The 18,705-nt window shown below is 42.1% G+C and overlaps 1 protein-coding gene across 1 annotated transcript in view; it reads left to right on the forward strand.

The window, feature by feature from the left end:
• Positions 1-242: 242 nt before the first annotated feature.
• DSCAM (DS cell adhesion molecule) overlaps positions 243-18,705 on the forward strand; it is a 999,367-nt gene continuing 980,904 nt past the window's right edge. The window contains 1 exon segment of the mRNA XM_030205023.1: positions 243-360. Within this exon segment, the coding sequence (XP_030060883.1) occupies positions 258-360 (103 nt within the window). The 5' untranslated portion in view covers positions 243-257.

The raw sequence follows: 18,705 nt of genomic DNA on the forward strand, positions 1-18,705 counted from the left end.
AAGTAAGGTGCAGAGGGAGACAAAGAGCAAGTGGCAGAGTAGGCTTAGAACTGAGATGCAGGGAGAGAGACAGGGCCAGAAAGAAAGTCTGCATTCTAGCACAGAACTTCCTGCTTGCCGTTGCTCATTTTTTACCATCGGGCTATAGATCCTTGCTTAGGCATTCATCCAGCAGAAGAGTTATGTGCCAAACTTTTGTCCTTTCTTTTTCAGTTCTCCGGGAGCCCTACACGGTTCGTGTGGAGGACCAGAAAGCCATGAGAGGCAGTGCAGCAGTGTTCAAGTGCATTATCCCTGCCTCTGTGGAGGCATACATCACTGTCGTCTCATGGGAGAAGGACACAGTCTCACTCGTCTCAGGTAAGCCCATCATGGTTTCTATCTTTCTGCTCACTATTCTTTCACCCCTGTGAGGGTTATCTTTCCTTATTCATAGCTGTTGCACTCTTTATAAAGCATTGGTCAGGCGCAAATTACAGATTGGGTGAGATGAGTGGATCTTAGCTTCTATGGTAACTTCCTCACAGCTGAGTGAGAAATCAAGTCCTGTTTACTGATGTATTGTTCACCAGTGATTTGTCTAATATTAGGATATAATTTAAATAACCTGTCTGATCTGTGTATTCTGGTAGATATTTTATACAGTCTCGAGTATCCTTTTCTCTACTTGGGGAAGGTGTGTTCATGATCCCCTTGTTCCACTGAACTACTGTGATCTCACTGTGCTGTGTAAAACAGTGCATACATAGTCTTGAGGTTTCAAAGATGTTTGTTTGCTTTCTAAAATTAAAGAAAAAGGGTTATACTATTTGAAAAAATAAAGTCTTTATACACACCATCCAAAGCAATAAGCAGGAAATCTAAAAGAAGTCATTCTTTACAGGTAGTGATTAGTGAGCAAAAATGAGTTGTTTCTGGTTACAACCCTGTAGAGCCCTGCAAACTCAAAGTACATCTATAGGAGTCTTCTGTTTGCACTTAACACCTGCAGAAATTTCTGAACCAAAATGTCAAGTAAATAAGACAAAACTTTGCATTTGTACATATGAGAAAGGGAAGGGGGCAGGCAATAGGCGTATGGATGGACCCTCACCTAAAAACAGAACAAAAAAGAAAAGAGCTCTAGTCCTCCTCTTTCCAAAAATAACCCAGTGCTGACACCTCAGGAGTTAACATTGATGCTTCCCTAGGCCTTTCCTCACACTTCCAGATACATTGTATTCCATCTGTGGGATCCATATGTCCAAATGGGGCAGGTGTAATTCCCATTTACTGCTGCCCTGGATCAATTTCAAAATGGTACCAGTGGGCCCTCAGGCAAGTGTAATTTTGACATATGGAGGTATATCCATACAACAAATTGATGCTGGCTTCAAGGCTCACAAACATCATTTTTAAATATTGTCCCAGTGGGGTAGAGAAACTGGGAATTATTCTTGCCCTATTTGGGCTTATGGACCCCATAAAAGGATAAGATTGATCTGAGAGGTGGGAGAAAGCCTAGGGGGGCTTTAGTTTGTAAATTTTGGTCACCATTCTTGTGTTCTGTTTTTTATGTGGGGAGGGCACTTTACTAAAAGAAACAGATTGGAAATGAACACAGTTTTGTTTTGTTTGTTTCTAATGAAAGCATGCAGCATCTCTAATAATTAATTTGCAGCAGCCAAAGTTATGGACTATTTAAATAAATCATTGATTAGAAATTCCAAAAACCTGAATATAAAGCCATGTTGATTAGGATTTTTATTTTCAGTTTGAATGCAAAGTTCACAGTAGCAGAGAACCCATATCTTGTTTTTTTGGGGTTTTTTTGCACATCAGAAGGGCTTGCTCTGTCCACTTGTAGGTCAGATACCAGAGATTATATAAATGAGAATAAGAGAGCCTTAGCTCTGTTTATCAAGGTCTCTCATGGGATGATCTTTTATAGCCTTCTCTGCCCCAGTCCATAGGGATATTTCTGGAAACCAGCTTCTGTAGATTTTTAACTTTCAGAAGCATATCCAATCAAGAAGTAACACTCCGTATCCTTCTAGAGGGTGTGCTGGCACATAAGGAAAGTACACCCATAAATAGGGTGCATGAACTATGACACTACCATCTCAGATTTAGAGCATTAAATTTAAAGTTAGTAAGGAATCACAAGGACCTTACATATATAATCTTTAAAAAAGTATGTCTCAATACTCTTTTCTTTCTCAAGTAGCTTTCTGATTCCACCTGGCAGGACTCCTTCAGTATGCAGTCCTCTCTCTGATGGGACCAATGCAGAGTTAAACATGAGGAAAACTAGGCTGATTCCGAATAGGATGTCCCCTTAACTTAGTACCCCTTAACACAGTACTAATAAAAAGAGAATTGTGAGCCCTAGTGTTTCTCCAAGATCTCTCTGCTGAGCACTAATTTGATCCTTCTCTGTTTAGCATCTAAGACATAAGAAATGCCTCCTTATCCTTCTACACTTAGGTCTTCCACAGAATTTTACTAAGGTTTCCAAAATAAAGGAAACATTTTTAAATGGTCTGTTGGGGAGCAGGGAAGAAACAGGTGATCAAAATTTGTTTTATAACACCAGGAAAACAGAACAAAAATATGCAGACACTCTTGTGGCACTCAGTATTACTCTCCATTGTCTTCAAAAACAAAGTTCAATACCTGATATTTTAGCTTTCATGTTGTTATATGGCAGAAGTCCTCAAGAAAGAAATGCAAACAATTACTATATATTTTACTGTTTATAGAAGCAATGAAAATTGTGGCATCCTTTACTCAAACCTGTGTTTTAAAAACTACCCAGAATTATTAAGGCATATGTTTATACAAAAAGGAAGCTTTATTTGTAGTCCTTCAAGATCTTTTTTGCCCCCGAATCCAAGTGTTGATTGTGATTGGCCAAAACTAGGGTTTGATTTACATAGAGAGCTGACTTTTCTGTGCTGTTGGGAGAATTGATATGCATTATTGGCTTCTATATAACAAAAATATTCTGTTGACCAAATGATACAAAATTAAATATTTTACCAAGAGTTGACTTTATGTTGAATGTCCAGTCCCCCTTTTCTTTCAGGCTTTTGTTGACCAGGTATTAGACTACTGGACAGGACTGCATTTCTGTACATTCTGGAAGGAGTAAAGAAGTTGCTTTTGTGCAGAGATTAGTCTCTCGGAGGTGCAAGATTTCTGACTGAACTGAGGTTAAAATATTTCTTGTTGAACACGGTATGATTCTGTTGTGTTAGAACGGACCCATTCATAGGAAATATCAGGAACAGAGAAATTCAAAATGTGTTGTGGAAGCAAAGAAATATATAGAATTGTTCTGTTGATGATCCACAGAAACAATTGTGCAAACTACTGCAATAAACTGTGAGTCTGTTGCTCAAAGGTGCACCAATTTTAAGTACAATGACTGGATAATTCTGCACAATAGTGTAGAACTCATATGGTGCTATTTTGTACCAAGATTGGATAGAAATACTGGTATCCATGATTTCTGGTGTGAGTACAGACATGGAATTTCATGCACAGTAACCAAATGACTTTAGCTGCAGGGTTAGGATGAACAGAGTTTTTTTTTTTCCTTTTGTCTTTATGGGGAAAAATAACTTAACTAAAGCTACTCCCAGAAAATGCATTAGTTCACCAAATATTTCTGTTCTATGTTCACAGATGAAGGACCAGTAGTAGGACCACAAAAGACAAAAATAAATAGGAATGGAAGTGTAGTAGATACTGAATGATTTTCAGAGTATCTAATTTATTTATTTATTTATCGTATTTCATATACCACTGAGGACTTCACCTAGGCATACAGCAATTGACAAGTACAATTTTCTCCGCAAACGAACCTTTTCCGGAGATGGGAAGGCGGTAGAACGAGAGGGCATGAAATGAGATTGAAGGGGGCAGACTCAAGAAGAATGTCAGGAAGTATTTTTTCACGGAGAGGGTGGTGGATGCTTGGAATGCCCTCCCGCGGGAGGTGGTGGAGATGAAAACGGTAACGGAATTCAAACATGCGTGGGATAAACATAAAGGAATCCTGTGCAGAAGAAAGGGATCCTCAGGAGCTTAGCCTAGAATGGGTGGCAGAGCTGGTGGTTGGGAGGCGGGGCTAGTGCTGGGCAGACTTATACGGTCTGTGCTGGGGCTGGTGGTTGGGCGGCAGGGATAGTGCGGGGCAGACTTATACGATCTGTACCAGAGCCGGTGGTGGGAGGCAGGGATAGTGCTGGGCAGACTTATACGGTCTGTGCCAGAGCTGGTGGTGGGAGGCGGGACTGGTAGTTGGGAGGCGGGGATAGTGCTGGGCAGACTTATAGGGTCTGTGCCAGAGCTGGTGGTTGGGAGGCGGGGATAGGGCTGGCCAGACTTATACGGTCTGTGCACTGAAGAGGACAGTACAAATAAAAAAGTAGAACATATGAATTTATCTTCTTGGGCAGACTGGATGGACCGTGCAGGTCTTTTTCTGCCGTCATCTACTATGTTTACTTCTACTACTACTACTTATCATTTCTATAGCGCTACTAGACGTATGCAGCGCTGTACACTTGAACATGAAGAGACAGTCCCTAATGGACTCACAATCTAAGTAGCATATATTGTACCTGGGACAATGGAGGGCTAAATGACTTGCCCAGGGTTACAGGGAGCTGAAGAGGGAATTGAACCCGGTTCCCCAGGACCTAATGCACTGCCGACTGTACTGTACAGTACTGTATTTGTGAGGAGCTAGCTAAAACTAAAGCTGGACAAAGTGATGGGGTCAGATCGCATACATCGGAGACTACTGAAGGGAACTTAAGGAAATTCTGATGGCTCCGCTGTCTGTCCTTTTTGAGCGTTCTCTAGAGTTGGGAGTGGTCCCATAGTACTGGAATATGGCACATGTGGTCCTTCCCTACAAACGCGGAAGTAAGTTGGGAACTAGTATTACCTCTGTGGTAAGTAAATTAATGGAAATGTTTTTAACTAAGCATAGTGAGGTTTCTGGAATCCAATGGATTGCAGGCCCCAAGGCAGCATGGTTTTACTAGTGGCAATTACTGATTATTTTCTTTGAATGAGTGACCAGGATTGAGGGAGAGCGCTAGATGTGATGTATTTATTTTATTTATTTTGACATTTATACCCAACTTTATCCCGAACATACTCGAGTTCAATATGGCTTACAATAAATAAAACAAGCAAAGTTTACAATACCATAAACAAAATATCACTAAGAGCAGAATAGCACAAATAAGATACAAATAAGAACGAAATAATAAACCATTGATCGCCAGTTACATCTACATCTCCATCAATTGGTAGAAACATCTCAAAGAGGAAAGTTTTTCAGTCTTTTGCAAAATACCAAATAATCAGGCTGACCCTTGATTGCATTGGCATGGGTTCTACCACTTAGCACCTTGGTATCTAAAGTCTGCAGTGCGAACCCACATATATCATACTCTCTTGCAATCTGGAAGATGAAGTCTAGGGTAGGCCTAGAACCAGAGGTTATATTGCTTAGGGGAATAGTTAAGGGCTGCATGCAATCTGGTGTCATGTCATATAATATTTTAAAGACAAAAACATAATTTTAAAATAATCCTGTCATTAATGGGCAGCCAGTTCAGCTTGCATAATGGGGTGGCGCTATCACAATGCTATCACAAGCCTAGCTGCAGTATTTGGGCCATTTCCACCCTTTTTAGGACACCCTCCTTACATCCAGCAAAGATGGAATTGCAGTAATCGAAATGAGTTAAAATCAAGGAATCAACTAGCAATCTTGTGAGAAATATAATCTGATTTTCTTCAGCTTCCAAAGAGACCTGAAGGGTTTTTTTTCACTACTGAGGAAACCTGAGGCTCGAATGTGAAGTGAATGTCAATTAATAAATACACCCAATACCCAAGTGTTGTCTAGGGGGTAGGATGCAATGTCAGTGTTAAATTATATACAGTACAGCTGAAGGGGTTGTTTACCACAAGAAATTTATTCTTATCTATATTTAACTTAAATTTAATTTGGAAGCCCAGGATTCCAACAAATCAAAACAAGCCTTATCTTAGGGTCAATTTCTGGAAGATTTTAGCTAAGCTTTGATTTGGTTCCATATAGATAACTTATAAATTAAGTTCCCTCGGTATGGGCCCTAAAGTGACTGACTGATTAGGAACTAGTTGAGTAGAAGGCAACAGAGGATAGTGGTAAATGGAGCTCACTCTGAAGGAAGGGATGTTACAAATCGAATGCTGCAAGGATAATGGCCCAGTTCTTTTTAACATATTTCTGAGCGATATTGCAGAAGGTTATCTGCTAAGGTTTGCCTCTTTGCAGTTCATACTAAAATCTGCAATAGGTAGATGTCCCTGATGGTGTGGATAACATGAGGAGGGACCTAAAAAAATTGGAAAATGATCCAGAATTTGGCAGCTAAGATTTAATGCAAAAACTTACAGGCTCACATTTGGGCTGCTAAATCCCAAGGGAGCAGTACAGTTTAGGGGGTGAAATACTTCTGCGCTTGAAAGAGGAGTGGTACTTGGGTGTGATTGTAGCTGATGATCTTAAGGTGACCAAACAGAAAAGTCAACAGCAAAAGCTAGAAGAGTGCAGAGAGAGAGGAATGGCCAGCAGGAAAAAGGAGATGATAATACTTCTGTATAAGTCTCTGGTGAGACCTTATATAGAGTATTGTATACTTTGGAGAAGGGAGGTATGATAGCGATGCGTCATAGGCGGGGCTACACCCGCGTGATCGCCAATGCGTCCCCCCCGGTGCAGCGCGCGACCCCCCCTGGCGCGAAAGGACACCCCCCCCAAAAAACCCCCCCGGGTGCACGCCGCTGGGGGGGGGGTGCCGCGCGTGCCTGTCCTTCCTTCGTTCCATGTTCCCTCTGCTCTGGAACAGGAAGTAACCTGTTCCGGGGCAGAGGGAGCATGGAACGAAGGAAGGACAGGCGCACGCGGCACCCCCCCCCCCCGCAGCGGCATGCACCCAGGGCGGACCGCACTCCCCCCCTAGGAATGCCACTGTAGAGATGTCTAATACCTTCATGGCATAAATGCACAGGAGGCAAGTCTTTCTACTGAAAGGAAGTTCTGGAATGAGGGGGCATAGGAAAAAGGGGACAGACTCAGGAGTAACCTAAGGAAATACTACTTCATGGAAATAGTGGTGAATACATGGAAGAACTCCTGATGGAGGTAGTGGAGAATGAAGACTATATCTGAATTTGAGAAAAGCTTGGGACAAATACGAAGGATCTCTGAGAGAAGAAGGGTTAAGTTCATGGAGGAAAAGCCCATAAAGAATTAGCACCTCCCTGGAAAACAGGTATGAGAAACAGATCTGCTTGAGACAGAATGCCAGGCCTGGTGGACCTTAGTCTCTCTCAGCATGTTCTTTTGTTCTTCTAAGGCTTATGTACACATAGCCATTGGGGCAAGTACCCACTGAACTGTAAAGTTAAAGTTTGTCAGTAAAATTTTAAATAATAACCAAGTCTAAGATATATGTAAAGTATCCATTCTCAACACTTTTCTGTCCAATTTGCCATCCACTCTCTTAATCTACATGCACTTTCTGACCTTGATTTCTCTAACTTGCTTGAATTTCTGTATTTCACCTTTGTCATTCAGCCTGGAAATCTGGGTTTAACACTGGCCTCCATCCCTGTAAAACTCTAAATGTGCATTGATTAAAATCATATCTGTATATCAAATATATGCCACTATGGGCTATCTTATTAAAAACACTTGTTTCATAAAACAGGGCCTGCTCTTTCTCACAATCGCTGGTTATAATCTGTTCTGGTTCACCCAATAGTTTGAGACAGTGGCTAGCTACAGGTGGCCAGGGCCCACCCACTTTGGACTCAGGCCCCCCAAAATTGTAACACTTGCTGTGGCTGGTGGGGTCCCCAACCTTGCCATGCTGAAAATTTTCCTGTTTGGGCAGCCAGCGCTCTTCCAAATGTCAGCCAGCAGCACTTGCCTTGAGCTGACACAAACTGGCCCTTCTGCACATGCTCAGTTTGCACATGCAAAAGCACTGAGCATGCACGGCCTGCCCAGCAGCATCAGTTTGAGGCAAGTGCTGCCGGCTGCCATTTGAAAGAGTGTTGGCTGCTTGAGGAGGAGGAGGAAATCTTCAGCTGACAGGGTTTGGGGATCCCCGCCAGCTCAAAAAATTTAATTTGGGTTTTTTGGGCAGGGAGGGGTGGAGAGAGGAGCAAACCAGAGGGGGACCGGTGGGGGGGGGGGGGGGGGTGAATTCCATGCCCGCCCACCTTGGGCTGTGGCCCATCCAAAATTGGCCATCAAGCTACGCCCCTGGTTTGAGACTTACTGGCAAAAGGTGAATCCAGACTGTAGTAGCCTGAAAAGCATCAGCAGTGAGGAGAACATGAAGGGTGTACCAGTTCTTTGGAGGAACATATGTAAGGACACACCAGGAGCAAAACAAATTCTTGACTGGAGATAGTCACATATGCAGAATTCTAATAAAGAAATAGTTCTAATGGGTAGAAAAGTCTCTCTGTTTCATGCACAATATATTGTCTAATAAGAGACAGAATAAAGAAAATAGGGCATTACATGGTTAAATCTAGCCACTAATAGATCTAAAGGAGAAATGATGGAAGATGAAAGAGGGCATGGAAAAGAGAGACAGTATCCTGCTGTTTCATTTATGCACCCATAATTCTCTGTGGCAGTTGCATGATTAATTCAGAATCATATTGATTTTTTCCTCATTCAGTCCAAATGACCTGCTTTCGTTGACAAGGCCTGTATGGATCACATTCTTCCATCAGCTGCAAGTACAGCAATGGTGCTCATTGACAAAGTGATGGAGTGCATGATAAAAATAAATGCACGTGGCTTCAAACAGGAAAAAAAAACTTGAGATCCAGGATAATTTATGGTTTCAGGTACTGATGACTACAGCCACTTCCCTTCCAAAATTATCTATTCTGTTAAATCAAATGTCTAAAGAATATAAGTCTGATGATACTACTGATTATGGGAACCATGAAGAATTAAGTTGCCAGGCATTGCTGTTGAAGTGGTGTTGCCTGCTTGAGGTGTTTGGATATCCCTATCCACAGTTTGCCACAGTTGTCTCAGATTTCTATCATGGCTTCAATGATTTTCATGTAGCTGCTTGCAGTTTGTCTGTGGTTGACTGTGGCAAACAGTAGGCTGCTGTAGGTTTATACTATCTGTTAATGGAGAGCAGTGAAGGGAACTAATGTGATTTTAAAGATGGCTTGATTAATGGAACTGTTACCTTTTCCTCCCTGGTGAGAATGAGTGGGTCAATATGGGATGTCAGTGAAGTAATATGGGATACTGAAGGCAAGACCTGGCCTACCTGTGCACAAGTACTAGACAACTGTTATATGAAAGAAAAGTGTATAAAATAACCAGACCAAATTGATGACCCTGTGATATAAAACTTCTAGATTCTGTTTTATAGATGCGTAATGGCCACTCGAACTGCACATTAGTACTCTGAGTATTACATTTTGTGAACTTCAAAAGGAAGCTCTCTTTTGGTACAATGCAAGCACTATAGCAAGCATTAGCAGTGACTTTGAGAGGTTGCGATCATACTCCTATAGCGTGTGGACTAGAAGTGAGGTTCAATTCTGGTGCCGCATCTCAAAAAAGATATAGTGGAATTAGAAAAGGTGCAGAGAAGGGCGACGAAAATGATAAAGGGGATGGGACGACTTCCTATGAGGAAAGGCTAAAGTGGCTATGGCTCTTCAGCTTGGAGAAAAGGCCGCTGAGGGGAGATATGATAGAGGTCTATAAAATAATGATTGGAGTTGAACGGGTAGATGTGAAGCGCCTGTTCACATTTTCCAAAATTACTAGGACTAGGGGGCATGCGATGAAGCTACAATGTAGTAAATTTAAAACGAATCAGAGAAAATGTTTCTTCACTCAACGTGTAATTAAACTCTGGAATTCGTTGCCAGAGAATGTGGTAAAGGCGGTTAGCTTAGTGGAGTTTAGAAAAGGTTTGGATGGCTTCCTAAAGGAAATGTCCATAGACCGTTATTAAATGGACTTGGAGAAAATCCACTATTTCTGGGATAAGCAGTATAAAAAGTTTTGTACATTTTTGGGATCTTGCCGGGTATTGTGACCTGGATTGGCCACTGTTGGAAACAGGATGCTGGGCTCGATGGACCTTTGGTCTTTCCCAGTATGGCAATACTTATGTACTTATGTTCATCACAGTCACAGTATGCACAAAACTAGCCCATTTAGACACACTGCCTCTGAGAGAAACCATGCGTGATTACAGCACAGACAGCTAAAGACCTCAAGAGAGGAGATAGCAGCTCTCCGAGGCATCCAGAGCATGAAGTCAGCAGTCTCTAAAGTGTTAACAGTGGATTAAATCATTAGCAAGAAAAATCTGACCAACACGCCTCCTGGGCAATCCATACTGAGTAACTATTACATATTGACCTTTTTGGAATGAATATATTGACCTGAGGTGTAAATATCGAGCAAGATGAAACTGAAGGCCACTTCCAGCAAGAAACAATAAAGCAGACTATTTAATGGAGCAGAAGTCAATATTTTATCCTGCTTATTGTTCCTGTTACAGGTTCTTTTAATAAGCGGAGAGATTTCTCTAGGGACAGAAGTTTAAAATGGAGTAATTTAATGGAGCAGCTTATAATATCAGAAGGATCTCATGGAAGCTAGTGCTGACATCTTAGAAGTAGATGGACTACTGCATTCCTATAGGCTAAAATGCTTTAAGACTACTTATTATTGACTTCAGATAAACTCAACAGTAGAAACTTCACTCATCATGTAACTTATCAATCCATCAGAAAACACTTGGCACACCTGAAACATGAACACTTGTATGTTAGCTAAGAAATAATAATAATAAAATAATATAATTAATTACATTTGTACCCCGCGCTTTCCCACACATAGCAGGTTCAATGCGGCTTACATAGTAAATAGAATTACAAAGTCTTGAAGGAGAATGTTACAAGTTGTAGTAAACATAGTAGTAGTGGGGTTTTTAGGATATGTAAATTAAGTGTAAAAGAGTGTGTTCTGTCCTTTCAATGGCCTGGCATGAATGGCATGCAGGGAATTTGTTTTATGTTATTTGTAGTTGGTAATGATGAGGGGTGGCAAACCAGTATAGTGGGGGGCCCTAGACACAGTGGCATACCAAGGGCGGGGCGGTGGGGGCGGTCCACCCCAGATGTCAGCGGGTGGGGGTGGTGCTCCGCTGGCGCCCCAGTCCCCACCTGCCTACCAGCTCTGTCGCCAGATGACCCTTTCTCCTGCCACCCGGCACCTGACCCAGCCTTTAAAAAAATCTCTGAAGTGGCAGCGCGGCGCCTCGCATCTGCTCTGCGTGTAAAGGAAGAAAAATTGCTTCATCGGCCAGCCTTCCCTCACTGTGTCCCGCCCTGATGTAACTTCCTATTTCCGCTAGGGCGGGACAGTGAGGGAAGGCTGGCTGACGAAGCAATTTTCTCCCTTTACCGCAGAGCAGATGCGAGGCACTGCCACTTCAGAGATTTTTTTTAAAGGCTGGGTCAGGTGCCGGGTGGCAGGAGAAGAGGGTCATCTGGCGACGGAGCTGGTAGGCAGGTGGGGACTGGGTAGGGGAGAGGGGCTCAGATGGGAGAAAGGGACTGGGTCGGGGAGGGGGGACTCAGATGGGAGAAGGGGGCAGGAGGGAGAATGGGGCTATGCCTGGGACAGGTGGTAGAATGGTTCTGGGGCTGAAAAGGGGGGTCCTAATACAAAGCATGTGGATGAAGGGGATTGGAACTGGGGGTTGAAAAGGGTAGGTGAGATAAAGGGGCCAGTACTGGAACCGAGGGCTGAAAAGGGGCTGGGGCTGAAATGTGGGGACTGGGGGCTGAAAAGGGGACAGGGAGAAGTGGCTGGGGCTGAAGCTCGGACTGGTGGGAGAAAAGGGCTGGGGCTGAAACTGGGGACTGGTGTGGGGACTGGGGGCTAAAGGGGGGACAGGGAGAGTGGCTGGGGCTGAAGCTCGGTACTGGTGGGAGAAAAGGGCTGGGGCTGAAACTGGGGACTGATGGGATAGTGGGCTGAAACTGGGGGCTGAAAAGGGGGCAGGTGGGAGATGTAGGCTGGGGCTAGAACTAGGGGCAGGTGGGATAATGGGCTAGAACTGGGGGCTGAAAAGAGGGGGCAGAGAGAGAGAGGGGGACAGATCCTGGATGGAAGGGGGGGGTGAGAGGGAGGGCAGACCCTGGATGGATGGGAGAGGGAGGACAAATGGTAGATTGAAGGGGCAGAGAGAAAGGGCAGACAATGGATGGAAGGGAGAGAGAGAGCAGATGTGGATGGAAGGGAGAGATAGGGCACATGTGGAAGGGAGAGAGGGCAGACAGTGGATGGAAAGGGCAGGGAGAGAGGGCAGACATTGGATGGAGGGCACAGCAGAGAGGGCAGACACCTGGATGGCAGAGAGAGAGCAAAGACAGATGCTGGATGGAAGGAAGACAGTGAAAAGAAGATGAGGAAAGCAGAAACTAGAGACAACAAACTGTAAATAAAATATATAATTTTTATTTTTTTGCTTTAGGATAAAGTAGTATTGTAGTTGTGTTAATAGAAATAAAACAAATATCATTTATTAGACTAATACTTTTACTTTCGGAGAACAAAACCCCCTTCCTCAGGTCAGGATAGGATACTGTAACAGCACTATACGTATTGACCTAAGGAAGGAGGTTTTGGCCTCTGAAAGCTAAATGTATTAGTCTAATAAAATGATATTTGTTTTATTTCTATTTATTAATTTGTAAAGTGGTGATTGGTATTTGTTAGGTTTTTTTCAAATTTACATCTGCTGTCTTTATATTTTGCACAGTACTAGGGGACATTTTGTTTCTGTGGTGTTGCATTGTATGCAGAGTCTGGCATCTTGGGGGTTCAGTTTAATTTTGTCTAAATAGAAAGTTTATGATTACTTATTTGGGATCTTGCCAGGTATTTGTGATCTGGATTGGCCACTGTTGTAAACAGGATGCTGGGCTTGATGGACCTTTGGTCTTTTTCAGTATGGCAATACTTATGTACTTATTCTGTAGTGGATTAGAGTGTATCTGTGTTTGTGAAAAAGACATGGCTTTCAGTTATTTATTTTTGTTACATTTGTACCCCGTGCTTTCCCACATGGCAGGCTCAATGCGGCTTACATGGGGCAATGGAGGGTTAAGTGACTTGCCCAGAGTCACAAGGAGCTGCCTGTGCCTGAATTGGGAATCAAACTCAGTTCCTCAGGACCAAAGTCCACCACCCTAACCACTAGGCCACTCCTCCACTCCAGTTAGCATTGACTGTGCAGGACTGATGATCTGTATTATTCTGTCTGGTTTCGTTTTACAATAGGTGAATTGATGTTGTAGTGCTTAGTGTTTAAGATGCTTTCCTTTTCCTTGTGTGACTTGTAGAAATTACTGCTTATGGTATGGTAGAATTGCTCTATAGGTCCTGAGTGTTTTGTATTTTCAGTATGCCTAGTACTGGATTTTGGAGGGGGGTGTTAAAAAATGACCGGCCCCGGGTGCCAACTATCCTAGGTACGCCACTGCTTAGACACCAGGGATTTAAAAAAAAGTATTGGGGAGGGGTTTGGGTGGGTGCCCTAGATGCCAGGGTGGGGTGGTAGGGGCTTTCCTGTACACTAGGAAATGTCAGTTTGGTCTAGTTAGTAGGAGTGGGAGAGAGGGTGGCTGGTGTGCAGAAAGCTAAACCGACAGGAAGGTAAGGCCAGGTTAACGCAAGACCTGGTGAAAATATTTGTTCAATACTGCGTATTAGAGGCCATGTGTTTGTTTTGTGCATTGATGTGGCATACTTAATGGCCTCGTGCATGCATTGTGGGGCCATGTATGCCGTGCCAAGGTGTAATCCATGCTCAACCCCCTTCCTGCATTACTCATTAGTGTATATCTCACGTGTCCTGTGGGGGGTGGGGGGGGGGGGGGGGGGGGGTGAGCTTGCGATAGCTTTCTGTATCAGCTCCAGAGTTTTAATACTTTGAAAAATGTCCAGATACAGTAGCCTTCTGACTTGCATATCTTAATGCAAAAAATTGTGTAGATTTCTGGCACATCTGAATGAACCCTTTCCCTTTCACATTTGGACTCTGACTCTCTGCATATGACTGGTTTGCCTTTGACTTAATCTAGCTCTGGTGAGCAATAAATAAAAAGTGGTATACCAGGATACCCTGGAATACATTGTGCTTTGTAGAAAGGCATTGCATATGTGCCTTTCTAAAACCCGGGGAAAGTAGACACACTCAATTTTGCCTGCTCCAGTGCAACTATAATTTGTGTGTTTATAAAATAGTGTGTAAGTGCCAATCCTGCTTTACTTATTCTCTTCTTCTAGACATGTCTACATGCATATCTTGTAAAATGAGATATGATTTTGCAAGAGCCTATTTGAGTATGTAAAATGCTGTTCTACATGCTTTCCTGGTCCCACTGTCTACTCCTGCTAGGTGCCCAACCTATTCACAAACCTTCTGAGCACTAACTCACCCATTTACGTAATCTGGTGAGGTTTCCCATCGCCCCATGAGCTTTCCCCTTGTTGACAGTAAAGGTTCATGGATGGACAGGGATGTGAGCCTGGGAAAGAGGTAATGGCAGGTTTACCTCTTTTCCCATCATACTGTAGCAAACAGTAAATACAGTGGTAGAAAACAGATTCTGTGATGTATTTCTTGTGTGTGCTATGAATTCAGTGATTAAACAACAAACTGTACATTTGTACTCATAAACTTGTATCAAAATTTCAATGACATTGCCTGCAAAGTACATGGTACCAAGCTCCCATCTCCATTATAAATTATATATGTGTGCGTGTATATATTTATGCACCCAAATCAACCATCATCTATATTACTACTACTACTCACATTTCTAAAGCGCTACCAGACTTATGCAGTGCTGTACAGTCAAACATGAAGAGAGGACAGTCCCTGCTCAAAAGAGCTTACAATCTAAAGATATACACGCATAACAAAAAAATAGCAGGCACAAATCAAAATAATAAAACAATCAAAATATTTCTCACCAAATCTTTTCTAATCTTAAATAGATGGATTCCAACTGTAACTCTAATTTACACCTGCTTTATCTACGGGTGATAGAACAGAATAAAAACACAAAGGATGCTTTGAAAATCAAATCCGTGCCTGTGGTTTGCCTTTCTGGTCTATCTCCACCCCCACTACAGGTCATTTTTTTTTGCTGTGGGTAAGTACACACCGACCTAGTAAAACCTGGTATAAGATTTTCATTCAGGCAAGCAACTTTATTAACTGCTTAGTTAGCTATCTATATTCTTTTGGAAATGTTCCTCATGGAGGAATATTGCTAATGTGTTCTGAAAATGTTATTACAAAATTACTTTGCTTTACATTTCACATCTGGTTTTGGCAGTTGAAGGGATTAACCATAACTGTATCGAGCACATGAAAATTACAGTGCCAGTGATGTGTGATGATGATATAATTGCTGCTGAGTGTGACACTCACCAAGGGCAAGTTGTGCCTGATGTCCAAGGAGTCTCGGCAGACAGGACATTTTCCTTTAAATGTGTGAGTAGGGCGAACCATGAGCGGAAGAATTGGGGTAAATGCCCTATGCCCCATATGGCTTTTACTGCCTGAAGGAAGAGGCAGGTCATGGAGGTAGGGCCCAGCAGCCACCACAATGTCCCTTCGTAAGAAGTGTGCTCACTCAGTAGGAGAAGGGGAAGGGAGAGAATGCTTGAGATCTGAAGGGAAAGGAAGTGTGGGGTGTTTCCTGAGTTTTAGGGGGTAAGGGAGGGAAGGGGGAGACTGATTGGATCTTGAGAGGTGGGATGTAATGGCAGCTAGAGTTCAGTTGGGGAGAGAGTGCTGGTTAGGTCAAATGGTGAGACAGCCTTGGAGAAAGGACCTGCAGTCTAAGTGTTCTGATTGTATCTTCTGTATTTTGCTTGTTGGCTTTACCTTCCCATGTGCTGGTTTAGAGTGCCTTGCAATTTAAGTGTATACAGTTTTCCCCCGTTTTCTTTTTATGTATCTTATTTTGTTGTAAAGTAGATAGTATATGCTACTGTATTCAAAAAGAGATGAACTTCTTAATATAGGGCTAGTTTGCCTGCTTTCTTTGTATAAAAAGATTTAGGGAACTCAATTTTGGTGTGGGGGGGGGGGGGGGGTGGGTGGGGGGGGGACTTTCTCCCCAGATTAGCATTGTTTGCTGTCTGTCTTCCTCCCCTCTTCTAATAGACAAACATAAGAACAAAAGCTGTTTCACACATACACAAGACACACGCTCTGTCCCTGTTGATTCTCCACCCCCTTCCTCCCAGGCCACAGCCTCAACTTTCCTACTTGTTCAGCTGCAGCTGCTGCAGGGTGACACAATAATATTTATTTATTTATTTATTTATTAGTTATTGCACTTGTATCCCACATTTTCCCACCTATTTGCAGGCTCAGTGTGGCTTACAAAGACCTGTTATGGCATCACCATTTCAGGTACAAAAGGTACAATTGGTGTTACAAAGATATCGAGGCTAACAAGTCGATCTAATCAAGCAATTATGGAGATAAGACAATCAGAATAAGAGAGGATGTGGTGATGTGTTGTGGATTAGTTATGGATTCTCGTGGTAGGCTTTGTTTGAAGAGATAGGTTTTCAACGATTTGCGAAAGTTAGTTATTACGTTAATCGTTTTCAAGTGAGTATATATCTTTAAAACCTTTATTTCTTAATATATTCTTATTGTTTTCCTTGTTTTTATTATTTTATTTACATTTATTTTCATTTCTGTAGCCTTTCCTTATTAATCCGTCCTGGATAAAAAATGGTATGCTAGCCTTATTAGTCCACTTTTAAAGGTAATAAAAAAACAGAACAAAAAAGAAAATATGATGATGCCTTTTTATTAGACTAACTTGATACATTTTTTTGATGAGCTTTTCAAGCTAATACCTTCAGATCAGAAATGACGAATGATGGTAAATATCAGAATATAACTATTTGGAGGGTGAAATTAACAAACAAGGATTGAGGAAGATAGGGTCCCTTAATCCTTCCTAGAAAGGGCTGGCTGAAAAGAGCAGGTGTAAATCTCAGCATGTAATTTTTTCCAAATACACTGTCTTCCCTTTCTGAAACAGAGAATATACGTGTGTTTTAACCCCACCCAAGCCTCATCCAAATCATGCCCCCTTCACACCTATATACTATGGATTTGCACATGTAAAGATCCTTTTGGAAATGGGCTTTTTACATGTGTGGTACAACTTACATGAGTAATTACGAATAAGCCTTCTACAATACCTCCTTAATTTGTTCAAAACTGATAGTTAAAATGGTCAGCGGGTTTTTACAGTTCACTAACTGCTAAAGTGATCTTAGAGGCTCAACTATATATTTAACTGTACAAAGAACTTGCCTAGAGTTAGCCACCCATCTATTTTCCCAACTGACTCTGTGCCACCCATCTTGTCCCCATGTATATATCTACACTTGGCCCCTCAACTACATGGTAAGCTGTGTTGTAGAAAAGCAATTAGCATCATGTCTGTGTCATGTGAGTGTTCTAATATGTGCTGATTAGTATTATGCTGACAGTGTATTTATTATATCGCTGCTATTTGAATTTTAGAGCTGTTAAATGTATGTATCTTTGATACTGTTTCATGGTAGTCTTATTATTACCTCATTTATTCTATTCAAATGTATATTTGGCATTTTTACTATTATTATGCTTTTAACAAAGTTGTAAGTCTATGTTAAACTATACTGCTGTACACCGCCTTGGGTGAATCTCTTCATAAAGGCAGTAAATAAATAAATAATTGACTGCCTGAAGCATAAAAGCATGGCCAATGACAGTCTCACAGGAAAAGTTGAGGGAGGAGAAGGGTTTGGAAACAGGAAGAAATGGGTGAGTGATCAGAAGGTGACAAAGCAGTATAATTTGATGCTTTATATTGTGATAAGAAACCCAGATTTTTAAACCCTGTCTGGTGGGTGTCAAAATAGTTCATGTTTATAGTTTATCAAGATTGGATATACTGCTATTGCAACACAAATGATCACAGCGGTGAAGAATAAAAACACTAAAATATCAAAGAAAAGGAACACCATCAGTTGGATAGGACAGGAAGTCAGACACACTAGAGGGGAGGGAATACTGAAGAGTCTGGGACTATGATTAACAGGTTGACAAGTAGTGGTGAGGTCAGATGCAAAGGCTAAATGATAACTTGGTCTTATGCTGTCATCTGGTTAGCTCTGTGGTGTTTAATGTGGTGCCTGTACAGGGTGACACTGTTCGCAAGACCAGGGCACTGCATCAATGACTTTATGATGAGAATACTAAAAAGAAATTTTAAGACAATCCGGGAACATTAGCTTTCCATCCCTTTTTTGGGTAGTTCTTAGTATTCTATTTGTATTTTGATTTTTGCAACCCAGCCCACTGGGCACAAAATTTCAAATACCTATCCACAGTGACTCCAAGATCATTTTCTTGGGTGGTGACTCCTAACTCAGAACCTAACAATTTGTACCTGTAGTTGGGATTACTTGTCCCCATGTGTATCGCTTTCCACTTGTTCATAATAAACATCATCTGCCGTGTAGATGCCCAGTCTTCTAGT

The sequence above is a fragment of the Microcaecilia unicolor genome, chromosome 5 (assembly GCF_901765095.1).
Source record: "Microcaecilia unicolor chromosome 5, aMicUni1.1, whole genome shotgun sequence".
Taxonomy (NCBI): Eukaryota; Metazoa; Chordata; class Amphibia; order Gymnophiona; family Siphonopidae; genus Microcaecilia; species Microcaecilia unicolor.